We start from the raw sequence: 20,214 nt of genomic DNA, 5'->3' as shown, positions 1-20,214 counted from the left end.
CATTCAGTGCTCTAGTTATACTACCATTCATCACTACAGTAATACTACCATATGGTACTCCATTCAAACTACTGTTTAGCTCTCCAGTAATACAACCAATCAGAGGTCTATTCATACCATATGTCAGTGCTGCAGTAATACTATCACACACTGCTCCAGTAATACTACCAATCAGCACTCCCCTTTTTCTACCATGCAGTGCTCCAGTATTACTGTATCCAGTATCAAACATTGTCCCGGTAATACTATCATACAATGCTCTGGTAATGCTACCAATGAGTGCTCCATACAACCTTTCAGTGCTCCAGTAATACTACATTTAAGTACACCAGTAATTATACCATTCAGTGCTTCAGTAATACAACTGTTCCATGCTCCAGTAATAGTAGAGTTCAGCGCTCCAGTAATGTTACAACATCATACAGTGCCCAAATAATACCAACATACAGTGCCCAAATAATACCTTCATACAGTGCACAAATAATACCATCATACAGTGCACAAATAATACCAACATACAGTGCACAAATAATACCATCATACAGTGCACAAATAGTACCAACATACAGTGTACAAATAATACCATCATACAGTGCACAAATAATACCAACATACAGTGTACAAATAATACCATCATACAGTGCACACATAATACCATCATACAGTGTACACATAATACCATCATACAGTGTACAAATAACACCAACATACAGTGTACAAATAACACCAACATACAGTGCACACATAATACCTTCATACAGTGCACAAATACCAACATACAGTGTACAAATAATACAATCATACAGTGCACAAATAATACAATCATACAGTGCACAAATAACACCATCATACAGTGTACAAATAATTTCATCATACAGTGCACAAATAACACCAACATACAGTGTACAAATAATACCTTCATACAGTGTACAAATAATTTCATCATACAGTGCACAAATAATACCATCATACAGTGTACAAATAATTTCATCATACAGTGCACAAATAATACCATCATACAGTGCACAAATCATAGCGACATACAGTGCACAAATAACACCATCATACAGTGCACAAATAACACCATCATACAGTGCACAAATAATTTCATCATACAGTGCACAAATAACACCATCATACAGTGCACAAATAATTTCAACATACAGTGCACAAATAACACCATCATACAGTGTACAAATAATTTCATCATATAGTGTACAATACCAACATACAGTACACAAATAATACCATCATACAGTACACAAATAATACCATCATTCAGTGTACAAATTATATCATCATACAGTGTACAAATGATACCTTCATACAGTGCACAAATAATAGCATCATACAGTGCACAAATAATACCAACATATAGTGCTCAAATACCAACATACAGTGCACAAATAACACCATCATACAGTGCACAAATAATACCATCATACATTGCACACATAATAAAATCATACAGTGCACAAATAATACCATCACTCAGTGCACAATTAATACCATCATACAGTGTACTAATAATACCATCACTCAGTGCACAATTAATACCATCATACAGTGCACACATAATACCATCATACATTGTACAAATAATACCATCTCACAGTGTAAAAATAACACCGTCATACAGTGTACAAATAACACTATCATACAGTGTACAAATAATACCAACATACAGTGCACACATAATACCTTCATACAGTGCACACAAAAAAATTATACTGTGCACTAATAATACCATCATACAGTGCACAAATAATACCATCATACAGTGCACAAATAATACCATCATACAGTGTACAAATAATACCATCATACAGTGTACAAATAATACCATCATACAGTGCACACATAATACCATCTTACACTGCCCACACATGAAGAGTACAAATAAAACCAACATATTCTGCTCAAATATTAGAATCATATAGTGCCTTAATATTGCTATCACACAGTGCCTAGGTCAGTGATGGCAAACCTTTTAGAGACAGAGTGCCCAAACTACAACAAAGACCCGCTTATTTAACGCAAAGTGCCAACACAAAAATTTAATTTGTGATTTATACTCCCTTCTCTGTCACAGTTATCATTGATACCAGCACCTGAGGCACCAATAAAGCAGAAAATAGTCCCAGGTTGAGCTGTCACTTTAAAATAACTGCACAGCAAGTCCTGGGCTGTCTGGGACTGCAGGAAGATACCTGGAGTCATCTCTGGTGATGGCCTGAGTGCCCACAGAAAGGGCTCTGAGTGCCACCTCTGGCACCAGTGCCATAGGTTCGCCATCACTGGCCTAGGTAATATTATAATACAGTGCCCAATATTATTATCACATAGTTCCAAAATAATACAGAATAATACATTACTCCTAGTAATCACACAGATGTGATATAATACCGTTAATCAGTGCCCAATCAATACCAATATACTGCGCCCAAATATTACAGTCACAGAGAGCTGGGGGTCACATGACTTCTATACAGCAGGGGTGACGTCTCCTAAGGCTGCCGCCACATAATGTTATAGGATGGATGAAAGGTCCTGGAATTATCTGCAGAGTGACATCCGCCGGGAGGAAGCGGCAGTGAGATAGGATCATCGGCGTGACATGGGAATCCGCGGACGTCCTTCTATCAGTGTCCTGTAAAGGCTTCAGCACCGGCCCAGCTCTCTGTGGTCACAAGTGGCTGACTGCAGGCTCCAGCATCCATCAGTAACCATTTCATGGAAAGCTGCCGGAGGAGAACCACAGGGGGATCCATGCATCAATAGCACATCCATACCATCTGCTTCATACTACAAGGACCCCCTGCTCTGAGCAAGATGGGAGGGGCCGTGGAGCAACTCAATACAGAGAGCTTAGAGCACAGCAGTGTGAGGTCACGCTCCCAATATACTTCAGAAGCTACACAACTCTCCAGGGACAATACAAAACACTGGCTGCACAGAGCACAGAGCACAGCGGTGTGAGGTGTGATAGCACACCTCTCCAGGGACAATACATAACCCTGGCTGCAGAGAGCACAGCAGTGTGAGGTATGATAGCACACCTCTCCAGGGACAATACATAAACCTGGCTGCAGAGAGCACAGAGCACAGCAGTGTGAGGTATGATTACAAATCTCTCCAGGGACAATACATAACCCTGGCTGCAGAGAGCACAGCAGTGTGAGGTATGATAGCAAACCTCTCCAGGGACAATACATAACCCTGGCTGCAGAGAGCACAGCAATGTGAGGTATGATTACACATCACTCCAGGGACAATACATAACCCTGGATGCAGAGAGCACAGCAGTGTGAGGTATGATAACACACCTCTCCAGGGACAATACATAACACTGGCTGCAGAGAGCGCAGAGCACAGCAGTGTGAGGTATGATACCACATCTCTCCAGGGACAATACATAGCCCTGGCTGCAGAGAGCACAGCAGTGTGAGGTATGATAGCAAACCTCTCCAGGGACAATACATAACCCTGGCTGCAGAGAGCACAGCAATGTGAGGTATGATTACACATCACTCCAGGGACAATACATAACCCTGGCTGCAGAGAGCACAGCAGTGTGAGGTATGATAACACACCTCTCCAGGGACAATACATAACACTGGCTGCAGAGAGCGCAGAGCACAGCAGTGTGAGGTATGATACCACATCTCTCCAGGGACAATACATAGCCCTGGCTGCAGAGGGCACAACAGTGTGAGGAATGATTACACACCTCTCCAGGGACAATACATAACCCTGGCTGCAGAGAGCACAGCAGTGTGAGGAATGATTACACACCTCTCCAGGGACAATACATAACCCTGGCTGCAGAGAGCACAGCAGTGTGAGGTATGATAACATACCTCTCCAAAGACAACACATTACACTGTCTGCAGAGAGCACAGCAGTGTGAGGTATGATACCACATCTCTCCAGGGACAATACATAACCCTGGCTGCAGAGAACACAGCAGTGTGAGTAATGATACCACATCTCTCCAGGGACAATAGATAACCCTGGCTGCAGAGAGCACAGAGCACAGCAGTGTGAGGTCTGATTACACATCTCTCCAGGGACAATACATAACACTGGCTGCAGAGAGCACAGGGCACAGCAGTGCGAGGAATGATACCACATCTCTCCAGGGACAATACATAACCCTGGCTGCAGAGAGCACAGCAGTGTGAGGTATGATACCACATCTCTCCAGGGACAATACATAGCCCTGGCTGCAGAGAGCACAGCAGTGTGAGGTATGATACCACATCTCTCCAGGGACAATACATAGCCCTGGCTGCAGAGGGCACAGCAGTGTGAGGCATAATACCACATCTCTCCAGGGACAATACATAACCCTGGCTGCAGAGAGCACAGCAGTGTGAGGAATGATTACACAACTCTCCAGGGACAATACATAACCCTGGCTGCAGAGGGCACAGCAGTGTTAGGTATGATTACACATATCTCCAGGGACAATACATAGCACTCTCTGCAGAGAGCACAGCAGTGTGAGGTATAATACCACAACTCTCCAGGGTCAATATATAACACTGTCTGCAGAAAGCAAAGTGCACAGCAGTGTGAGGTATGATTGTCTGCAAAGAGAGCAAAGCACACTAGTGTGAGGACAAGCCCACCTTGCACTTGGAGAAGCTACAGTTTCAGAATATGAATCCATATTTCACAGTCCTGCTGCTACTGACAACATACACAAACTTATTTTAATCAAGAGAAAATAAACTAGATATTTTAATGATGGAGTTCTGGATTATACATTTTCTACGTTGGAAGTTGCTGACTGCCCGACGCGGTCATTCATTCATCCGCGCACACAGTGAATGTGCTTATCACCTGAGTGCCGTGAGTGACCTGACTGCTCCGTTTTTTGTTTTCCCATAAACAAAGTTATGATTTCACAGCTTTCCATGGCCTATATCTGCAAAGAGCACAGAGCACAGCTGTGTAAGGACAAGCCTGGAATATCAATCCACAATTCACAGTCCTGCTGCTACTAACAACATACACAATGGTATGATTCCATAGATCACCAGGGACAATGCAAAACACTGGCAGTTTTACGTAGTGAAACCTGCTGACAGATTCCCTTTTAATATTAATGTCTCATATTTCTTTTTTAAGGGGCCCGACTCCCAGCATGCTGTCAATTATGAGGGGGCAAAGCTGGGCACAGCGCCGTACATGGCCGGTATTGGAGCTTCAACCATCAAGATCCCTACTAATTATAGGAATAATTTAGGTCACCACCCTGCTAATCTGCCACTAAGGGTGTGTTCACACGTTCAGGTTTTCAGATGCAGTTTTTGATATCCAAACCAGGGGTGGAGCGAAAACAAATAATGGGGGTCATTTACTAAGGGCACGAATGGCGTTTTTCTGTCGTGTTACCCGAATATTTCCGATTTGCGCCGATTTTCCCTGAATTGCCCCAGGATTTTGGCGCACGCGATCGGATTGTGGCGCATCGGCGCCGGCATGCACGCGACGGAAATTGGGGGGTGTGGCCATTAGAAAACCTGACAGATTCGGAAAAAACTCTGCATTTAAAAAAAAAAACCTGGTGGACATCAGGCGCACTACCTTAGTGAAACGCCGGAAGACCCGAATCCTCCGCAGAGAACGTGCCGCTGGATCGCGACAGGACCGGGTAAGTAAATCTGCCCCATTATGTTCTCACCCATTATGATCCACACCTGCTTTTGGCTTGTCAAACTGCATCTGAAAAACTGAACGTGTGAACGCACCCTAAGGGTGATGCCACACGTGGCGTTTTGAACGCGTTTTTCGCCCGCTTTTAAGCAGTCCGTTAAAAACGCATGCGTTAAAAAAACAGATTTCCAGATCATTAGAAACATATCACATTGAGGGTGATGGCACACGTGGCGTTTTGAACGTGTTTTTGGCCCGTTTTTAAGCAGTCCGTTTAAGCAAACGCATGCATTTTTTGATCATTTTGAATTGATATAATTGGTCAAACCTATCAAAAACGGATGCGTTTTTTAATGCATGCGTTTTTTGACGGACTGCTTAAAAACGGGCCAAAACCGCGTTCAAAATGCCACGTGTGACATCACCCTTATTGTCACCAATTGTGTTGGCACCATAGTTACAATACAAAAGACTGACATGACTGAGCGCAGGGTGTAGGGACCTCATCAATGATGGCCACAGTTATTTCATCGCGAGAGGGTGTTGTCTATTTCATCTAGGATTTTACAGTGATCAGATTTACAGCCAAAAGAATTTGGAATTCGAGAGGATGAGCTCATTGTCAGGGGAAGCAGCCGATGCACCGGGGTCATCCAAAGTGAACAACGACTTTAAGTGGACAACCCCTTTAAGTGGACCTGCTCCAGTTGCCCAGGGTATAATCACTGGGTCAGTAAAGCACAGCATTGGCAATATTGGGGCAGATTTATCAAACAGTCTGAAAGTCAGAATATTTCCAATTGCCCATGGCAACCAATCACAGCTCCCCTTTAAAATATTCATGAGCACTGGTGAAATGAAAGCTGAGCTGTGATTGGTTGCCATGGGCAATTGGAAATATTCTGACTTTCAGACTGCTTGATAAATCTGCCCCATTATGTTGCTGTATTTTTCCAGAAATAAACGTGACGTAAAGCAGAGACTGCTGGGCAGAGGAAGGAAGCCCTGGATGTAGCATCAGGATGTATACATCTATACAATGAGGATGTATAGGACAGGCATCAAGTAACACAATAAACACCAGAATCTTCTCTATGTGCTGTTGTTGCGTTTGTGTGTGATATGTGTGTCTGGGTGACATATGTTTGTGTGAATATGTCTCTATGTTTGTGTCATGTTTCTGTGGTGTATGAGATACATATGTGTCTGTGAGGCCGTGAAACGCATTACTACACCTGAGGAGAGGTGATTTGCCCAATTACATTACTGTTTACATTTACAAAAAGCAATGTAAATGTGATGTTGACATGTTAACATCGCGTTAACGGTTGTGTTTTGTAAATGCAAATGTTAACAGTAATGTCTTTAGGGAAATCACCTCTCCTCAGCTGTTTTAGGCTACATTCACACACATGTATGGGGGACGTACATACGGCCGCCGTATATAATCCCAATATACGTCCCTTATACACTCCTATGGGCTCACGGCCCTGTACGGGAGCGGTACGGTGCAGCACACCTGCGGCGCCGTACTGCTCTGTAGCCCGGGAAAAGATAGGACATGTGCTATCCTTCTACGTGATACGGTGCCGTGCGCTTTATATGCCTATGGAGAGGGGCGGGGTGAGCGGCACTCATCACCTGCTCCTCTCCGCAGCGCCGATGTATGCTCGCCGCTTTTTGAAAAATGCAAGCGTTTTTGACAGGTTTGACCAATTATCTTAATTCAAACTGGTCAAAAACGCATTCGTTTTTTACAATCTGAAAACTAAACACGGCTCAAAAATGGCCTAAAAACACCACGTGTGTGACCACCCTGAGGTATATATGTGTGTCTGTTTGTAAGGTATATGTATGTGTGTCTGTGGGGTATATATGTGTGTTTTTGTAAGGTATATATGTGTGTGGGTGTGTGTATGTGAGGTGTGTGTGCCTTTTAAGGTAATATGTGTGTATGGTATATGTGTGTATCTGTGAGGTATATGTGTCTGTGAGGTATATGTGTCCGTGAGGTATATGTGTGTATTTATGAGGTAAATGTGTGTCTGTGAGGTATATGTGAGGTATATGTGTGTATTTATGAGGTAAATGTGTGTCTGTGAGGTATATGTGAGGTATATGTGTGTATTTATGAGGTAAATGTGTGTCTGTGAGGTATATGTGAGGTATATGTGTGTATTTATGAGGTAAATGTGTGTCTGTGAGGTATATGTGAAGTATATGTGTGTATTTATGAGGTAAATGTGTGTCTGTGAGGTATATGTGAAGTATATGTGTGTATTTATGAGGTAAATGTGTGTCTGTGAGGTATGAGTTTGTATATATGATTATGTGTGTCTTTTGGGTAGAGGTGTGGATCTCTGGGGTATATGTGTGTGTCTGTGTGGTACATGTGTCTGTGAGGTATATGTGTCCGTGAGGTATATGTGTGTATTTATGAGGTAAATGTGTGTCTGTGAGGTATATGTGTGTATTTATGAGGTAAATGTGTGTCCGTGAGGTATATGTGTGTATTTATGAGGTAAATGTGTGTCCGTGAGGTATATGTGTGTATTTATGAGGTAAATGTGTGTCTGTGAGGTATATGTGAGGTATATGTGTGTATTTATGAGGTAAATGTGTGTCCGTGAGGTATATGTGTGTATTTATGAGGTAAATGTGTGTCCGTGAGGTATATGTGTGTATTTATGAGGTAAATGTGTGTCCGTGAGGTATATGTGTGTATTTATGAGGTAAATGTGTGTCTGTGAGGTATATGTGAGGTATATGTGTGTATTTATGAGGTAAATGTGTGTCTGTGAGGTATATGTGAGGTATATGTGTGTATTTATGAGGTAAATGTGTGTCTGTGAGGTATGAGTTTGTATATATGATTATGTGTGTCTTTTGGGTAGAGGTGTGGATCTCTGGGGTATATGTGTGTGTCTGTGTGGTTCATGTGTCTGTGAGGTATATGTGTGTCTGTGTCTTTTAGGTAGAGGTGTGCATCTGTGAGGTATATGTGTGTCTGTGTCTTTTAGGTAGAGGTGTGCATCTGTGAGTTATATGTGTGTCTGTGTCTTTTAGGTAGAGGTGTGGATCTCTGGGGTATATGTGTATGTCTGTGTGGTACATGTGTCTGTGAGGTATATGTGTCTGTGTCTTTTAGGTAGAGGTGTGCATTTGTGAGGTATATGTGTGTTTCTTTGTGGTATATGTATGCATGTCTGAGAGGTATATATGTGTGCTTTTGTGAGTTATATCTGTGAGGTATATATGTATATCTGTGAAGTATATGTGTGTGTCAGTGTGGTATATGTGTCAGTGAGGTATATGTGTGTTTCTTTGTGGCATAGGTATGCATGTCTGGGAGGTATATATGTGTGTTTTGTGAGTTATATCTGTGAGGTATATATGTGTGTGTCTGTGAAGTTATATGTGTGTGTGTGTGTGTGTGTCTGTGTGGTACACGTGTCTGTGAGGTATAAGTGTGTATATATGATTGTGTGTGTCTTTTAGGTAATACAGTATATTTGTGCCTGTGTGTTGGCGGTCTTTGGAGTTGTCTGTACACACACTGTATACCGCAGCTCAGTTGCTGACGCAGCATCAGGTCACTTCTACAGGAATCTAACAAAGAAAGTTTTATGTTTTATGGGCACGGACCCACCAGCTGCCTCACTAGAGAGCACACTGTCACAAACCTCAGCTGTGTGCAGCGCCATAACAAGTACCCATGTGCTTCATATAACAGATACCAGGGAGCTGCCACCACATGTCTGAACAACTCTGAGGTCCAATGTCATGTGCTGTCTAGTCTAACGGATCCCAAAGAAGCCTGAGTATTGTCAGACTATGGGCCTGACTATGGCTACACATCATGGCTGCCTGCAGAGATCATACATATAGGATGCGGATGGATATATATATGGGGGCAGCTCAGGGACAGAGTATACAGACAGATATAGTATGGAAGTGGAGTATACAGACATACTACATGGGTAGAGAATATGGATACTGTATACTTGTAGAGTAATTGGTTACAGTATACAGGTAGAGTATAGGAATAGAGTAACATGGATAAATATATACAGGTATTGGATATGGATAGAGTAAACATATACTTTGTATGCTCATAATAGCATATGTATATAAAGAGTATACGGATATAGATGTAGTAGAATGGCTACAGTAAAGAGGTAGAGCAGTATGGCTGCAGTATACGGATAGAGTATACAGATTTTATTTTGGATATTTGGAATATTACACAGATGTAATATGGATTCAATATGCAGGCGGAGTATATGATATTGTATAAATCATATGGTTGGAGTATATAGATATAGTATAAAGGTATGGAATGTGGATATAGTATATGAGTAGAATATATGGCAACGGTATGCATATATAGAATACAGGTACGGTATATGGATAAGTATAGGTGATGAGTATACGGTAAATGTGGATATATACATCTCTCTGGTCCTGGTATCTTGTGCCAGCTCTAAACTTGTGTGTGTCCCGTGTAGTCGCCTTTGTTGCCTGCTCCCCTCATGTCCCCCTATGGACACTCACTTGTCAAGAATGAAGTAGAGATCAAATGCCCCATCACAGGAGCGCTGCTCCTCAGTGTCTTCTGTCGGGCAGCACAGGGGCAGCAGGGCCACAAGGGCTACTAGGATCCCAATCTTCATGGCCCAGTGTGTCCCTGCCTCTTCTCACCCAGGACTGAGGCAGAGGAGGAGGAGGAGTGGGGGCAGCAGCCAGGGGTGGGAGAGAGGGATGGAGGAGGAAGAGGATGTAAGGGAGGAGGAGAGGAATGTCTGTCTATGCTGCTAAACCCAGGGGGGAGCACATTAACCCATTCACTACACAGTCACATGCATATGGGAAACTACCTCAAGAAACTTTAGGGGAGATGCAAGACTTTGAACTTTGAGGTCCCGCCCTGGACATCCCACAACTAAAGTGCATAGACGTAGCAGAGCGGAGTTTGTCATGTAACTCTGGCTTCTACATCAATTCATGTAAAAGATGTAGGGAATCACCTTGGCATCGGTGTTGGTATCATAGCCAAGTAACCCAAAAAGTAATAATTTAGACAGCTGCATACTACATATAATACTGCAATAATATCCATGTAGATAATACATACAGTATCCAAATCAAACTAATGTCGTAAATGCATTGTTCAATGACAATATAATGCCTCCATGCTACAGCCTAGCTCTATCTATCTCCTATCTATCTATGTATCTCTCTCATATCTATCTATCTCATATCTATCTATCTAGCTATCTCATATTTATTTATCTATCTATCTCATCTCATATCTATCTATCTATCTATCTATCTCCTATCTATCTATCTATCTATCTATCTATCTATCTATCTATCTCATATCTATCTATCTATCTATCTATCTCCTATCTATCTATCTATCTAAATTGGAAAAAGCGAGCAGCACTCCAAAGGTGGAATTCAAAAGTTGGTGATCTTTATTGAGGCAAGCCACTAGCCACTTGCCTCAATAAAGATCACCAACTTTTGAATTCCACCTTTGGCCGGCGCCACACGTGGCGCTTTTGTCTGCGCTTGCAAACGCAAACGCAGACAAAGTCGCGCCCACCGGGGCGGGCCTCGGCCCGATCGCATATGCGTTTCTATGGAAACGCCTGCGATCGGGAACGAGCCGCCGGTGTTTTGCGTTAATTTAATATCTATTTATGCCCCTACAATATTTTACCATTTAGTGCTCAAATAAATCATATTTCTCGATCATTATCTTATTCACTTCTCTCTGTAAGTCTTTCCTTGATATAAATTGTCTCCTTTTTTGCTGAGATCTATAGAGTACGATCAGACATTGGGCTCCAATTGACAAACTGAAAACAATCAGTCAAAGTCTTACAATCTGTGGATTGTTTTCGAGGTGGAGTGAAGAAGGATGGGCTGTGGAGGGAGGACTGAGGGGAGTGATGAGCCCAGGGGCGAGGTCAGCGCTTGTAGAGCATACAAGAAGATGACTTACATTCCGGTTTCTTGAAGTCGTCCAAACATCGTGAAAAAATCTGATCAAGGACCCGGATTTGACCCTGAACGGGAGGTGCAACTAGCAGAGGCTGGGCCCCATAGCAGACTTCTAAATGGGGCCCCCTTATTCTTAAACATGACCCCACCCCATTATACCTGCATGTTGCTGCAGAATATATATTCTAACCGCTTCCCGCCGAGGCCCTTTTTCGTTTTTGCGTTTTCATTTTTCACTCCCCACCTTCAAAAATCTATAACTTTTTTATTTTTTCATGTACAGAGCTGTGCTGTGGTTTATTTTCTGCGTAACAAATTGCACTTCGTAGTGACGATATTGAATATTCCATGCCGTGTACTAGGAAGCAGGAAAAATATTCCAAATGCAATGAAATTGGTGAAAAAATGCATTCACTAAGCATTCTTGTGGGCTTGGATTTTACGGATTTCACCGTGCGCCCCAAATGACATGTCTACTTTATTCTTTGGGTCGGTACAATAACTGGGATACCAAATATGTGTAGGTTTTATTAAGGGGTCAAAGGAGGTATACAGAAACTCAAGGAAAGCAATACCTTGGGATTGTTGAAACATTCGAACATTACTAGCCAGGAATGGCAGGCTTTGCAAAATCTTGCCCATGACAGCGACCTCATTATCAAACCCGACAAAGGGGGTGCGGTCAACGTCATGGACAAGCAGACTTATGTTGGTGAGGCAGAGAGACAGTTGGCAGATAAACTTGTGTATAAGAAAGTAAACTCCGATCCAAAATTCGAATTTATCAAAAAAATCAGAGGTGTTCTTGATAGAACCAAAGAATCGAATCTTACCGATGAAGCTTTGTTTAATTATTTGAAAGTGGATCATCCTGTTACACCAGTCTTATACTTACTGCCCAAAATCCATAAATGTCTGGCGAATCCGCCAGGGAGACCCATAGTGGCAGCTCCATCTTTAATACAATTGCTATTTTTTTAGATAAGCTTTTAAGACCATTTGCTATCAATACTGCTTCGTTCATACGTCGAGATACGTCAGAATTTTTGCAAAAATTGGAAAAGGTGGATGTTGCTGCAAATGAGAACATCATCTTGGCCTCTTTTGACGTAGTAAGTCTGTACATGTCTATTAGTCACGAGAGAGGTTTAGCAGCAGTGAGAAGTAAACTGGCTAAATCGGATTATGGTGATGATGTCATCAATTTGGCGATGGAATTGCTTGAATTGGTACTAACGTGTAATTACTTTCTTTTCCAGGACACGTTTTTCGTGCAATTGAGAGGTACGGCGATGGGGGCGAATGTAGCCCCCACGTACGCAAACATTTTTATGAGTGACGTAATACTACGTCACATGACGGTAAGGGGGTTAAGTAAAGTATTTCGACCCACAAAATATTAAGTCTTTTTTTTAAAATAATAATTCTTTATTTATATAGCGCACACAGAGCTTGCAAAATCAGTCCCTGTCCCTACGCTCACAATCGGTGCAGTATGTTTTGGAGTGTGGGTGGAAACTGAAGGACCTAGAGGAAACCCACATAAACACAGAGAGAACAAACTCTTTGCAGATGTTGACCCTGGGACTTGAACCCAGGGCCTCAGCGCTGCAAGGCTGTAGTAATAACCACTAAGCCACCGTGCTGCCCCAACCATTTCAGTTTATAGATTATCAGTATGAGATGATGGATGTGAGAACTGCGGGCACTGCTGATCAGCAACAGAAGCAGACAGCGCTGTCCATTGTGTAGTGGTGGTGCAGGGCTACTGCAGGGAGGCTCTCACTGAAGTGAATAGTAGCTGAGCCTGTAACAATGTAACAGTCACAATGTAACATAATACAATGGACAGTGTTGTCTGCTTCCTTTCTGTCTTCCATCACGACTCATAGAGATTACCTATACAGGCAGTCCCTGGGTTACGTACAAGATAATCTCCGTAGGTTTTTTCTTAAGTACAGTATGTATGTAAGTCAGAACTGTATAGTTTATAATTGTAACCCCAGCCAGAATTTTTTTTTGGTCTCTGTGACAATCAGATTTTAAAAATGTTGGGTCGTCATAAGAACCAGATAAACAATAAAGCTTCATTACAGATAACATTTATAACCTCTACAGCTGATCATTATAGCCCTAGGGTGAATTGCAGTGAATTACCAACATCTAGAGGTCTGTTTGTAAATAGGGGTCGTCTGTAAGTCAGTTGTTCTTCAGTAGGGGACCGCCTGTCATACAGAAAGACTGCCAATGTTAAAGCAAAAAAGACTCCAAAAGTATTTCAAGAAACTTGTAAGATATGTGTATGTTATGTTTATATTTCTGGATTACACACATGTACACTCTTATTTATACACATACTTAAATATACACACATACATACACTCCTATACACACATGTATACACTCCTACACACGTATACACTCCTATACACAAATGTATTAACTCATACTAAGATGCACACATGTATACACTGCTATATATACACATGAGTACACTCATACACACTCATACTGATAAACACACATGTATACACTGCTATATACACACATGAGTACACTCATACACACTCATTCTGATATACACACATGTATACACTGCTATATACACACATGAGTATACTCATACACACTCATTCTGATATACACACATGTATACACTGCTATATACACACATGAGTATACTCATACACACTCATACTGATAAACACACATGTATACACTGCTATATACACACATGAGTACACTCATACACACTCATTCTGATATACACACATGTATACACTGCTATATACACACATGAGTATACTCATACACACTCATACTGATATGCACACATGTGTACACTGCTATATACACACATGAGTATACTCATACACACTCATACTGATATACACACATGTATAAACTGCTATATACACACATGAGTATACTCATACACACTCATTCTGATATACACACATGTATACACTGCTATATACACACATGAGTATACTCATACACACTCATACTGATATACACAAATGTATACACTGCTATATACACACATGAGTATACTCATACACACTCATACTGATATACACACATGTATACACTGCTATATACACACATGAGTACACTCATACACACTCATTCTGATATATACACATGTATACACTGCTATATACACACATGAGTATACTCATACACACTCATTCTGATATACACACATGTATACACTGCTATATACACACATGAGTATACTCATACACACTCATTCTGATATACACACATGTATACACTGCTATATACACACATGAGTATACTCATACACACTCATACTGATAAACACACATGTATAAACTGTAGTATACACTCCTATACACAAATGTATACACTCATACAGATATGCACACATGTATACACTGCTATATACACACATGAGTACACTCATACTGATATATACACACAGGTATACATTGCTATACACATATGTAGACACTGCTACTCCTAAACGCACATGTATACACTCATTCTCCTATACACACATGTATACACTCCTACACACACATCTATTCACTCATACTCCTATACACAAATCAGCCCTATCAGCCATAGCAAGAGAAGTTGGTTGTTCCAAGTCTGTGATTTCTAGAATATTGCATCTTTCCAACATTACAAACCCATTCAAGCCCCAATGAAGGCTCGTCACCCCGAAAGACAAATGCAAGAGAGGACAGGATAATGCGGGGAATCTCCATGGGTAATGGTTTTATCACTGCAGCTGGAATTGTCACCAGTTCAGCACTGAACTGGGTAACAATGTGTCTTGTCATACTGGGGCAGATTTACTTACCCGGTCCATTCGCGATCCAGCGGCGCGTTCTGTGTGGAGGATTTGGGTCTTCCGGTGATTCACTAAGGTAGTTCACTCGATGTCCACTAGATGTCGCTGCTGTGCTGAAGTTCCTCGGAATGCACTGAAGTTCACCAAGCGGGGCCGGTGCAGGGAAGCGCTTGTCAAGCTACACTTTTTTTTTTTTAAATGTGGTGGTTTTTCCGAATACAGCGGATTTTCGTACGACCACGCCCCCGATTTCCGTCGCATGCATGCCAGCGCCGATGCGTCGCGTTCGCCAAAATCCCGGGGCAATTCTGGGAAAATCGTTGCAAAACGGAAAAATCCGCGTAACCCGCCGGAAAACCGCAATTCGGGCCCTTAGTAAATGACCCCCACTGTGTCTCGACATTTAACCCCTTAAGGACGCAGCCTGTTTGCAGGTTAAGGCTCGCAACTTTTTTTTGAAATTTGACCAGTGTCTCTTCCTGTGGTAATAACTTTTGAACACTGTTACTTATCAAAGCGATTCTGAGATTGTTTTTTCCCCACATGTTGTACTTCATTTTAGTGGTAAATTTTGGCTGATAAGTTTTGCGTTTATTTACAAAAAAATGAAAAAAATGATGAATTTTTAGAAAAATTTGCCATTTTCAAAATTCAAAATCACTGCGTTTTCAGGCAGATAGATTTACCACCTAAATAACTTGCAGAATAACATTTCCCATTTGTCTACTTTACATTTTCATAATTTTTGAAATGTTTGGATAATTTATTTTGACGTCACGCGGCCTACAAATCGAATAGCGATTTTCCGTATTTTCGGAATTGACTATTTTGGGGATAAATACTGTTTGAAATCAAATTTTACATATTTAGCAACAAAACCCCCTATATAACCAACCCATTTTCAAATCTGCACCCCTCAAACTATCAGAAACAGCTTTTACAAAGATTGTTAACCCCTTGAGATCTTCATAGTAATTGAATCAAAATGGCGGTGAAATTTAGAAATTTCAAATTTATCAAATTTTGTCTGTTATACGTTCATTTAGCCCTAAAATTTACACATTTCCAAAAGATAAAAAGAGAAAACTCACCATAAAATTTGTTCTACAATTTCTCCTGAGTGCAGCGACCCCCCACACGTGGCCGTTACTTGTGTTATGGGGGCACAGCGAGGTGCAGAAGGGAAGGAGGGCCCTGCAGCTGCCAGGATTTTAGTTTTCTGGTTGCCCCCTTTTGAAGGCTATAAAATTTTTGCTTTTCCGTTATTTGGGCCATGTGACGGCATTTTTTTTGCGGGACGAGATGCTTTTTCCAGTGTTACCATTTTGGGGTTGGTATCACCTATTGTTGAAAATTTTGGAACTTTTTTTGAGGTCATGAGTAGAAAAGCATCAATTCTGTACTGGATTTTTTACTTTTTTTTTTTCCGTGTTCACCGTATATCCTAATAATCCTGTTATCTTTATTCTATGGGTCGATACGATTACGGGGATACCAGACATGAATATTTTTTCTTATGTTTTACTAAATTTGCCAAATAAAACCCAAATGTGGGGAAAAATCTATCATTTTTGCATCACCGTCTTCCAAGTGGCATAACATTGTTACGTTTTTGGCTACAGAGCTGGTTGATGGCTTGTTTTTTGCGGGACATGTTGTTCTTTGCAACAATATCATTCTGGAGTACATATGTTTTGTTGATCACTTTTTATTGCATTTTTAGTGGGATATAATAGGTAAAAATCATAATTTTTGGCGGGTTTTTGACGGGTTTTTTTTTACGGCGTTCATCATATGGGTTCAATAGTTATTTCGTTTTATTCTATGGATTGTTACGGACGCGGTGATACTATATATGTGGGGTTTGTGTTATGATTTAGACTTTTTTGAGCGTTATATGTCTCTTTATATGTTTTGGGGCTTATGGGCATTTTTAGTGATTTATAAAGTAATTTTTTATTGAAAAACATTATTTTGTACATTTTTTACATGGTCCACCATGGGATATGAACAAGCAATCATCTGATTGCTTGTTCTTGATAATACTCTGCAATTCTAATGTATTGCAGGGTATTATCAGTGCCAGCCTATGCAGATGCATAGGCTGACACTTTGCCTTTAAGATGACGTCACAGACGCCATCTTAAAGGTAAACCCTCCAGGCTTCTCTGGGGTCCCGATCGGACCCCAGAGGAGCCAAAACAGCGATCGCCCCCCCCGAAAACGGTGCGGGGGGGGGGGGGCGATCGTGGGGTAAAGACCCCCAGAAGGCATGTTAAATGCCGCGGTCGCGTTGACCGCGGCATTTAATGGGTTAAACACCCGCGATCGGAGCCCACTCCGACAGCGGGTGTTAGCCGGGGATGTCAGCGGTAGATTACCGCTGAAATCCCGCGGCTAGCGATGCCGGTTCGGCTGCTATACAGCGCTGAACCGGCATCGTCTCTGCGCCGTAGCTGTACTGCGCTGAGCGCTAATCGCGGGACTCAGCGCAGTACAGCTACGGCGCAGAGCGCTAAGGTGTTAATAGCATTTGGGCTGAAAGCCATGACCAAAACAGTGACCAAACCTCACAATAGCAGAAAAAATCAAAAGGCGGGACTCAGCTTTTCTGAAAAGTATGTTGCGTGGTCAGAGGAGAAGTGTCCACGGTTCATTTTAGTGAGTTTAATCTGAATCTGATGGGGTACATTGGGGCTTATTTACTAATGGTCCTGCAGCAGCATTTCCGTCGTGTTTTCCAACTTGGGGATCGCGCCGACGTGACAGGGATTTAGAAGGGGATTGAGTTGCGCGCGATTGCATTTTGGCGCAATCGTGTCGGCTTCATGTGACACAAATGGGGGGGGGGCATGGGCCGTCAGACAAACCGCGGGATTTAACTTCAAAATTGTATCGCAAGCCAAACACTTACATGCACCAGGAAGAAGGTGAACTCCGGGGACCTGAGTGGGGAAGCGACACATGCAGGAAACCGGGCACACGATTTCAGTGAATCGCGGCAGCTGTGCATTCTCGTCGGGGAACGCACCTCGGGAAACGTGCATGGATGGGTAAGTTAATGTGCCCCATTATGTTTTTCGACAAACTAGGGAGACTAAACCCAAAGGGCATGTTCACATGCAGCGTTTTGGTTAGGTCAAAACACCAGGACTCATGCGTCAGAACACATGTGTTTTCAAATGTGCTCCTACTCTGAGCAGCTGCACTTCAAAAAAAAGTCACTTTTCATTACTAAAAACAAAGGTTTTTGTTTCCCAAATGAAGAATTCCCTCTATGCAACATGGAAAATCCTTCGGAGCAGTTTTAAAATTACAATTTCTCCAGTAACGACTTCATCATTGTCTATGGGATCATCTCTGGGAGTGATTATTGTCTTATTGTACAGATCTGAGAATATTATCAGTCTCCATTTACTGTACATTATAATAAAAAAGGAAAAGACTCATTTCAGCAAGAATTATTTTACATCTCTGTCACTTTTAGTCCCTGCAGTTACATCACAATGTGCTCCGGACATTGTACAAGCTTTATGTGCACAGAGATGAAGCCCAGAACGTTCTGTCACATTTTTTCAATCTCGTTCCACTATTAGTCTCAAATGAGATTAACTTTGTAGGGTAAAAATTAGAGACAAATTTAGGCGCAAATGAATCGGACATGCGACAATTCCAAAGCGCATTTACTAAGGCAGAACCAGATCCATCATAGATCAGGAGCCAAAAAAAAAGAACAAACCAGGCGCAAAAATAGGCGAACCTGAGACCCCCTATGATTAATATCCCCCAAAAACTGGCGTAGAAGCACTGATCAATCTCCCCAATAAACTATCCTTGATGATGGACTCACAGCTCACACATGGAATAAATTTCACCTTTGAATAGAGTCTGGAGAGCTTGAAAAAGGCTCAGTGTGAGCCTAAGGCCCGTTCCCCACTTGCGAGTGTGATGCGATGAACTCGCATCACACTCGCAACGCAAGCTGCCGGGAACGCACGGCCTGAACGCTGCACCGCGGGAGTGAACTCAGCATGTCAGTTCACTCCCGCGGTGCAGCGTTCAGGCCGTGCGTTCCCGGCAGCTTGCGTTGCGAGTGTGATGCGAGTTCATCGCATCACACTCGCAAGTGGGGAACGGGCCTAAAGGTCGCTACTGGATATAATCATATATAAATATACACAATGCAATAATTGGCAAATCTTTACTCATTACAAAAATGAATAGATACAAAGCAAACAAAGAATAAAAACACTTAAAAAGATGCAAAAATGGAGAATACCAAGCATTGTCCCAAGGCCCCCTAGTTCATGCCCGGTATCACACAATTAAAGAAATGACAAACAAACATCCAGCCAGCTACAGTAGTATCTATATACAACACACCAATGTAGACATGTCACATGTAACAGTGCATCAGCATGTAGTGAGGGCATGGGGGGGGCAGATTCCACACGTTTCGTCTCTCGATTGTGACTTCCTCAGAGTAAGGTAAACTGGAATTGAGTTTGGTATGGTATGTGGGTCAGATAGATTAGATAAATAACTACATATTAGATGGATAGACCGATAATAGAGAGATGGGTGAATAGAGATAGATAGATAGATAGATAGATAGATAGATAGATAGATAGATAGATAGATAGATAGATAGATAGATAGATAGATAGATAGATATGTGATAGATAGATAGATAGATAGATAGATAGATAGATAGATAG

At 41.9% G+C, this 20,214-nt stretch overlaps 1 protein-coding gene across 1 annotated transcript in view; it reads right to left on the bottom strand.

Moving 5' to 3' along the window:
• Positions 1-10,395, bottom strand: part of ANTXRL (ANTXR like) — a 47,817-nt gene extending 37,422 nt beyond the window's left edge. The window contains exon 1 of the mRNA XM_072130305.1: positions 10,219-10,395. Coding sequence (XP_071986406.1) covers positions 10,219-10,337 — 119 coding nt within the window. The 5' untranslated portion in view covers positions 10,338-10,395. The remainder of the gene's footprint in view (positions 1-10,218) is intronic.
• Between the last annotated feature and the right edge of the window lie 9,819 nt (positions 10,396-20,214).

This window comes from Engystomops pustulosus, chromosome 11, assembly GCF_040894005.1.
Source record: "Engystomops pustulosus chromosome 11, aEngPut4.maternal, whole genome shotgun sequence".
Taxonomy (NCBI): Eukaryota; Metazoa; Chordata; class Amphibia; order Anura; family Leptodactylidae; genus Engystomops; species Engystomops pustulosus.
Note: the sequence above shows the minus strand (reverse complement) of the source record. Positions and strands in the feature narration are given on the sequence as shown.